This window comes from Ptiloglossa arizonensis, chromosome 10, assembly GCF_051014685.1.
Source record: "Ptiloglossa arizonensis isolate GNS036 chromosome 10, iyPtiAriz1_principal, whole genome shotgun sequence".
Lineage (NCBI taxonomy): Eukaryota > Metazoa > Arthropoda > Insecta > Hymenoptera > Colletidae > Ptiloglossa > Ptiloglossa arizonensis.
Genome location: NC_135057.1, coordinates 15,823,172 through 15,832,039, shown reverse-complemented (window position 1 = coordinate 15,832,039; position 8,868 = coordinate 15,823,172). Strand labels below are relative to the sequence as shown.

The following is an 8,868-nucleotide window of genomic DNA, read 5'->3' as shown; positions in this document are numbered from 1 at the left end:
CTGCTGAGACAAATATCAAAATGTAGTAAACATATCACGTATATTTTTACGAAAAAAATTTACAACTCGTCGCTTTTTAGGTTTACAGGTTTGCCTTTGCGATCGAATCCTTTAAGCTCGTCAGTAGCGTGCTTGGCAATGTATTTAATAAAGTCATCGACGACTCGGCCACCTTCGTATTTAATAGGCTTGTTTTTAGAATTTTTAGGAGCCCAGAATAGTGTCGGAAATCCTTGAACTTCGTAAGGTGCCGGAACATCATTAACAGTGGCATCGAACTTCACGATTTCAATATCCTCATTAGCAAGTTTTTCACCTAATTCATCAAAGATAGGTGCTAATTTTTTGCAATGACCGCACCAAGGAGCATAAAATTCGATCAACGTATCTTTGCCATTGTTTGTAACAATTTCATCAAAGTTTCGGGCTACCGCAACTTTAACATTTCCGCTATTATCTTCAGGAATTGATTCAGATTTCATATATGGTTCTAAAACATCCGCTTCAAGATCCTTCAGGAACGCTTCAAACGCATCAATCGTAAATTCGTCTTTCATGACAAATTTTTGATTATTTGCATTTTTTGCTAAAATAACAGGTTTATCGCCTTTTACAAAATCAATTCCGAAATCGTTCAAATCGTGCTGGAAGTCATCTTTGGAAGAAATGGCAAAATTTAATTCTGGGAAGTTTTTGGCAACTTTGATAATTCTGTTGCGCCAATAATTTGTGCCTTTAGGGTTTTTCACGTAATCTACGGCATAATACGCAACAACTAGTGGATTTTTGAATTCACCTAAATTTTCTCGTGTGCGAACACCTGCGATGCCAAAGCTAGAAAATTAAAGTTCAATTATAGTACATATTTATTGTTTAAGTGTCTATAATATGATTTTCTTAAAACTTACAAATTTTTATTAATGAATTCTTGTACTTCACTGACAGAATTTCCACCTTCATATTTTACAAGGTTGGGTTCGAATTTGTTCTGTAATATTTTTGGTCGGTACAGAACAATAGTATTCCTAAAATTAAATAATCATAATATTTATGTTGAATTGAATTTTAAAATACTTTTATGATGAAATAAATTATTTACTTATGCCCTTCTTTCTCCAAAAGTGCCTTTTCAGTTGTGTGAGCAAATCTAATTTTCTCTTTAAGTTTTTCAGAGACAGTATAGAAGGATGTTGCCAAAGGTAATTCATCGTTTTCAAAGAAACCTACAACACCTACTTCATTGGAATCCAAAAAGGATTTTAGACAGTTTTCTCCAACCAATTTTTTAGATGCTGGACCAACTTGTGCCTAAGGTATGCAAAATATAGTTATCTGCAAAACTTATTCAATTTAGATATTATGAAAATTCCACATACCCTCATGTGTTTAGCGATACCTGCAGCTTCTCTAGGTCCATTATAATCACTAACAACATCACCTCCAGAAAAAATTTTCAATGTTGGATAGCCACTAACAGAGTATTTGTTACAAGTTTTCTTTCCACTTTCAGTACAGTCTACCTTGGCAAGAGTAATCGGAGGATCATTGCCTAACAGCAATTCTGCAGCTTTGGCATATTCTGGTTTCAATCGCTTGCAATGACCACACCTGTAATAATGCGACATAAAATTATGAATTACATGACGTTTGTACTGTTTTGTTAAAATTATGAAAAAATAGTAGTTAATAGTATAAATTTTTTCATCTAAAAGGAACGAGAACACGTCTCTTTTAGATAACGTATCACAAGCCGGTACCTATCATCACCAAAATCGGAACTTGAAGCTCGATCTCTTTCTCTACTTATTTCGACAATTACACTATTAAGAAAACGATAGTAGGAAAACGAACACATTCAATAATTTTGAAATCCATAATTAAAATATAAAAACTTCTTACCATGGTGCGTAAAACATAACAAGCGTGTTTTCGAGTCGCTCTAATTCATGGCTGAAGGTTTCGTCAGTGAGTTCCAACACGTCTTTCTCCTCGGCTAAAACGGTAACGAGAACCAGGAAAAGAAAGCTAAGATACTTAGGCACCATTGTAGATTGTGGTGCACGTTGCTAAATTGAATTCGAGTTACACTCTTTCTTCAAAAGACACAGTCTGTCTAAGACGTGGCTTTTACAAGAAGTTTGCCAGCAGTACACGATACCCCGCGCAGTGCTGTCGCCTCCTGATTGGCTGTTCCTTCTCTGCTACGTGTATGCTGTAGCCATTTACATATACAGGGTGTTCTTAAAATATTTGGTGAAACTTTGCCGTCGGGTTCCATTAATGTTTCTAGTTCGTCTTATCCATTAAATTCATTCGATCTCGAAATACGTTTGAATATTCATAACAATCTAAATTATGCAACAACTCTTTACGATGTGATCATAAGAATTTTAATATTTACAAACGAAGAAATCTGAAAATAAAGATGTAAGAACATCCTATACACGTATGAAAAACAAGATTCCAGGACAAGAACGAATCATCAACGAGAAGTTATATTTCACCAATGTTTAAACTTAGGGGGAGAAACGACAACAGAATTTTTAACGGTATTTCTGAAAAGAAATTCCTGTCTTGACTTTATCTTCTGTTCTGGTCGGTCTTGTGGCCATCTCTAACAATCAACATGTACTCGAACATTGTTTCTGCATCTTGGTACAATTGCAAAAGAATTTAAAATGTAAATATGAATTTGTATAAGTACATATGATTTTATGTATTAATAATAGATTATTGCAAGATACATTTTTTATGTTATTACGTTAAATAATATATTTTAATATTGTCAGCATTATGATATTAAAATTGAGAGGAAAATGACTTTTCTTATTTTCCGTAAAGTGCTTTCACACAGTCCAGTAACGCCATCTAACAGCAAAGAATCCAAACTATTTCTTTACAAACTTATATTAGTGTTCTTTTAAATAATATTTGAACTAATGTTGGTCTATAAGCGTAAGATTATAAACTTAATCTAAAGCATAATGTTTAGAATATACTAAAACTATGTATAGATAAAACAGAATGTATATGTCACATAGCTGGGGATGTGCGAGTCACCTACTTTTTCATGTTGTCTTCAACATTATCGATCGAACTAGAATAAAATTTCAATGCTATTAGATTTAATTAAAATTAAACATGACGAGAGTTAATTATTTGGGTAATAATCAAAGTCACAGATGAGATATAGAATAGATATTTAATCTAACGAGAGCTGTGTCACAAATCTGAAATATCGACCTCGGAAAATATCAGTGATTTTGAAGCGACCTCTTCGTTTAAGAACGGTGATTCAAGGAACTATGTTCAACTCAACCATCAAAATTAGTAAAGGTAGTAAACTTAGAAAATTCGTCTCTGTATCAGAAAAGAGTGTAACAGTAAATTTCATTTATTCTTAGAAATAGAATTTAGAACATTTAAATAACATAAAACTAAGAATGTTTCTATATTTCGTCTGTTTGTAATGTCAATATATAAAACCTGGCGTCATCTATTGCAGTAAAACTGGAAACTATTTATCTATAAACTTGAGCATTTTGCCGTTGAGAGCGCTACATGATCTGCAAAATTAGCTTTAAGAGTAATTCGGTCCGTTCACCACATGTTTATTCCATTTAACTAATAATTTTCTTTGTAAATAGAACGAGATCAGGGGAGTCTGAGAACTTGGAAATTGATCGAGGGAGGTATTTTTAATAGAAATAAAAAGAGCGTTTTATATCAATTTAAACAGTGATCAAGTCTAGTATTCCGCAGTTACTAATAGTCGTGGTCAGTTTTAGTACAGTAAAAATACAAGATGCAAAAAAACTGATTTAATTGGAATTTTATTAATCTGGGTTCAATGGGCTTAGGTTAGTTTTTTTCAATATAGAGCCCTCTCAAGTGCCTCGTTCCTCTTCTAACTGTCCTTTTCAAATAAATAGGTAGCGTCTCCCTTCATCGCAATTATGTACACATACTTGCAAAGGCTGGTTTACTACTAGTTATTCAAATGTAGTCAATGATTGCTATTTAAATGTAATTTTAATCAATAATATTTTTTTATACATTACAAATATTGATATTAGTTATTATATTTTTTGTAAGTAAAGGTAACAATGTTTCCTCTTCCGCTTATTTTGTTACATCAGTCATTTACAAGGAAAACATTTAATATTGACATAATCAACATTTGGTATACGAGAAACGGGAAATCCCGTCGTACGTGTAGGTTGTACGTACTGGCTGTTATTAAACGTGAAGTGAATTGTAATGACGATTCTTTCGACGGCAGCGATTGGTCGTCGATCCGCTACTAATGTCGTCATGAGTTTGCAAAAAAAGAGGAAAAGTATAACGTAACGATCATAAGCCTTCATTAAATATTGCATACAGCGAATGGGATTCGGTTAGTCGTGACGACGTTGTGCTTTCGTTGACAACGAATAACTGGAGGAACATCTGTTATCTTTGCTACTTAATAACTTTCCGAAAAAAGACGTACTCTAGTATTATGGTGAGTGAAAGTAACGATATCGTAGTGTAATTTAAGGTGAAATTAGAAAGACTTGAATACAAAAGTACTTAAGCGTTTTATTAAAAACTTTGAATTAATTACAATATAAATGATAAACACGAAATAATATGAACAATTCGAATATATTTGAAATTTAATCCGTTTAAAAACCTTATATTAAATTGAATCACTTGATACATATGTATAACCATACATACGATTCGAAATTTACATCCAATTTCTATATACATCCAATTACAGTGCATGCATAAAAGGCATGTGGAAAAAATAGAAAAATGAACTCAGAATAACACTTGAAAATTTAATGATAAGTATTTGTGAAATATGAAACTAAAATTAGCAAATAATGTAATGTTACAAACATTTGGTTAAACATATTTATTTATATTCTAAAAGTTTCAACTTCTTTTTGTGTGTCGTCTGAAAGATAAAAAACTGATATATAATTAAAAAGATTAAAAGGAAAAGAAAAAATTATTTTGTAAAAATAAACGACCAAAAAAAGAAGAAACATAAAATTTAGAATTATCTATTGGTCAAATGTAAATAAATCTACTTACTATATACTTTATTGTCGGTAAAATAAAACGCATATAAAGATGTACTGGTAAATGCAACTCAGTTTTAAGGGTGTGTAATCTGTGCAATTGCTTAGGGCATCATGTATCGTAGGGCGTCAAATATGCCCGAAATTTTTTTTAATTTAAAAAATGAAAAAATATTTTAAAACTTAATTTTATTGGAATTCGATAGTTATAGATTTAGATTTTAGCAAATTAATTCAATTTTTGTCTGGTTTTATCAAAGCAAGAAAAATTAATTTCTTATAATGTATCACATGTAAATAAATATATATATATATATATATATATATATATATATATATATATTCATAAAATGTTTATTTAAAATTATTATTCCAATTAATGTACTACGTATAATAAATTAAAAGTGGGAGAAGAGATTAGGGAAAGGGTGTGCAAATTTTTCACACAGGGCATCAAAGTAGCTAAGGTCGGCTATGCGTTCGGAATATGAGTAAAAGGATATATTCCCATATCATCGGTGTGTTTTCTATAAGAACATAATCAATGAATATTATCAAGTAGTGAAGCGCGGAAGTAAGTATTCGATTCAAGGATTTGTGAAAAATCATTATATAAGTCGTAATGTTGATAGTTTCAACTTGATACATGTGTTCAACAGGTTTCCATGGAAAGTGTGCAAATGTCACGAATGATTATAACAGTCCGTTAACGAGTGACCTTGTTTATAATAATTCAAACTAAGCAAACCTGTTATGCAAATAAAATTCTATTTCCTGTAACACACCTGTAACTCTGTAAAATTCTCATCTACAATCATTTCTATTGTTTTATTACAACAGTTAATGCAAATAGATTTGAAAAGTAGTAGATATGAAATTGATTACTGGTGTTCGGTAAAGCTAGTTTTTCCTTTATCAACAAAACATATGTGCTTTCAACTTCCAAATACTTAAAATACGAAACATTTTTTGACAATTATTAATACAGTGTAGATATTTTAAATTTGGAACATCTAGTCGTTTTAGTATCAATTATTAAGGAATTTAAACATTGCGTATATTAACCCCTTTACCTATAATATCGTATGAGACTCGTGGTAAGGAAATCGAATCAAACATAAAAACCACGAGTGAGTCTTGTTCACATTCGTACGTTCGAATATATTTTTTTGAAAATATTAAAAAGAAATCCTTATATAATGTCTTCGATAAAAAAAATTTAGCATTCACGAGGATAGTGAAAGTTATGATTGACCTTGCTATTGATTGTGACATGCGTCATCGAAACTTAAATCGTAGAACAAGGGTGTAATCTATCCTCGTACGAAAAAGTATACATTATTTTTGCGCTTAGCTATTTCTTACTATTTAATAGAAAAAAAGAAAAGGTGAGATGAATTGCAAGCGGTGAACAGAAATAAGGTCACACGCGATTACTTTGTTTGACCTCTCGTATCGACACTTTTTCATGTGCGTTAATAAGTGAAGTTCTCAGAGCTAATACGTTCAGTTGTAGCTCAACTGTCAAAACGATAGGTCGAGTGTATGTGTATTTTTATCTCTAAGTTTTCCAATTGAATTGAGTTCATTTGGCCATCATCCAAGCACATGTGTATTACGTTATCTTGATATTTAAAAGTATCTACTTTATACTTTTCAGTTCATTCGCCAGAGTATCCATTACCTCGACACTTATCTTTTATCAGCTGTTACAAAAGGTAAGAAATTTCCAGACTTTGCATATTATGCAACATTGTTTATTTTCTCTTTTACTCATTTACTGCTCCACTTTCTATACAGTTGACCTCAATTCTTAATCTATGGTTAATCAAAAATTTCTTTCTTTTCTTTTTTTTTATTGTTTTTACTAATTTTCAACACTTCGTAACATCATATTAAGTGTAATCTCAATGTATAAATTCCAATTTTGTGTATTTCAGAGAATTCAAAAAATATGGTTTGTCCATTCTTAACACATTTGTCAGCGAATTACATTCGCAATTATGGAGCATCTGTGGTAATGAATTACTATCAATTTTGCCCATTTATGTCTCACTTCTGTAGTACTCAAACTAATTCTACCGAGACATCACAGATTGATGAAGCCATAGGAAGAAAAGTTCTAGCTAAAGAGTATTCTGCAAAAGTGGCTAGTCCTCTGATTGAAGAAAATGTTACTAATGTGGCAACCCCCAAATTAAAAGAAGAATCAAGTTTTGCATATGAAGAATTCTTTCATGAACATATCATGAAAAAGAAGAAAGATCATTCTTATAGGATTTTCAAAAAAGTAAATCGGTTAGCTAAAAATTTTCCAACTGCGATAGAGTATTCTTGGGGACCAAAACCCATTACTGTTTGGTGTTCTAATGATTATTTAGGGATGTCACGTCACCCAGCAGTAACAAATTCTGTTCGAGAGGCATTAGATAAATTTGGTGCAGGAGCTGGAGGAACAAGAAACATATCTGGTAATACAATGGGCCATGAAATGTTAGAAAGGAGACTTGCCTATTTACATCAAAAAGAGGCTGGTTTATTGTTTACCTCTTGTTTCATTGCTAATGACTCAACTTTATACACATTAGCAAAACTTTTACCAAATTGTCACATCTTTTCTGATGCTGGCAATCATGCATCAATGATCCAGGGTATAAGAAATAGTAGAGTACCAAAGCATATCTTTAGGCATAATGATGTACAACATCTTGAAGAACTTCTTTCGAAAGTAGATAGAAGTGTGCCAAAAATTGTAGCATTTGAAACAGTGCATTCTATGACTGGTGATGTTTGTCCTTTGGAAGAGTTATGTGATGTTGCACATAAATATGGTGCTTTGACATATGTTGATGAAGTTCATGCTGTTGGTTTATATGGATATTCAGGAGCTGGTATTGGAGAGAGAGATTGGGTACTTCATAAAATGGATATTATTTCTGGTACACTAGGCAAAGCATTTGGCAATGTTGGTGGCTACATTGTTGGTTCTGCAAAGTTAATAGATATAATCCGAAGTTATGCTGCAGGCTTTATTTTTACAACTTCACTACCACCAACAGTATTATATGGTGCATTGACTGCTGTTGAAATTTTAGCCTCGGATGAAGGAAGAATGTTAAGAGCTAGTCATCAGAAAAATGTAGCTTATATGAAGTCTATTTTAATTGCTGCAGGTCTTCTAGTAGAACCATCGCCATCACACATTATTCCTATAAAAGTAAATTATTTTTTTAAATTATACTTTCCATGCATTTTTAATGTTATTATATTTTATTATAATCATAATAATTTATTATAATTCAGATAGGAGATCCACTATTGTGTAGTCAGTTAGCTGATTCCTTGATACAAGAGAAGGGGCACTATGTTCAAGCAATCAATTATCCAACAGTTCCAAAGGGAAAAGAAAGATTAAGGCTGGCTCCTACTCCAAAACATACTAAATCGATGATGGATCAATTTGTGAAAGACATTTTGGATGTCTTAGATCACCTAAATATACCGAAAACCGAAAACTAGCTGGCTGAAATTTCGTGTAAAGTTTTGGTTCGATAAATGTATTTAATAGAAGGGAAATTTAAAGATTTTTATTTTACATAAATGTAAAGATATCTTACACAAACCTTACACAAAAATATCATATATGTACATTCTTAAATGTATTTATATAAATAACTATGCTGTTGAACAAGCATTTGACTAGTGAAATATTGAACATCAATCAAAGTTAATTTGATCCATACAGAGCTTTAAATAAAACATTATCAAATAATTTATTGACGTTCATTTACCTAGC

At 31.6% G+C, this 8,868-nt stretch overlaps 2 protein-coding genes across 3 annotated transcripts; one reads left to right on the top strand and one right to left on the bottom strand.

The window, feature by feature from the left end:
• Nucleotides 1-21: 21 nt before the first annotated feature.
• Nucleotides 22-2,180, bottom strand: Erp60 (disulfide-isomerase A3). Its single transcript, XM_076322485.1, has 5 exons — nucleotides 1,900-2,180; nucleotides 1,377-1,608; nucleotides 1,100-1,308; nucleotides 909-1,025; nucleotides 22-834 (listed from the first exon to the last, which is right to left on the bottom strand). Exons 1-5 carry the CDS (start codon nucleotides 2,043-2,045, stop codon nucleotides 60-62), a joined length of 1,479 nt encoding a protein of 492 aa, XP_076178600.1. The 5' UTR covers nucleotides 2,046-2,180; the 3' UTR covers nucleotides 22-59.
• A 2,114-nt stretch (nucleotides 2,181-4,294) lies between these two features.
• Alas (5-aminolevulinate synthase) lies at nucleotides 4,295-8,844 on the top strand. 2 transcript variants are annotated; one of them, XM_076321720.1, is made up of 4 exons: nucleotides 4,295-4,504; nucleotides 6,733-6,790; nucleotides 7,013-8,289; nucleotides 8,376-8,844. In XM_076321720.1, exons 1-4 carry the CDS (start codon nucleotides 4,502-4,504, stop codon nucleotides 8,589-8,591), a joined length of 1,554 nt encoding a protein of 517 aa, XP_076177835.1. In that variant the 5' UTR covers nucleotides 4,295-4,501; the 3' UTR covers nucleotides 8,592-8,844. The 2 variants fall into 2 exon arrangements, with proteins under 2 accessions (XP_076177835.1, XP_076177836.1); XM_076321721.1 differs by lacking the exon at nucleotides 4,295-4,504 and adding an exon at nucleotides 5,487-6,615.
• The last annotated feature ends 24 nt before the right edge of the window (nucleotides 8,845-8,868 follow it).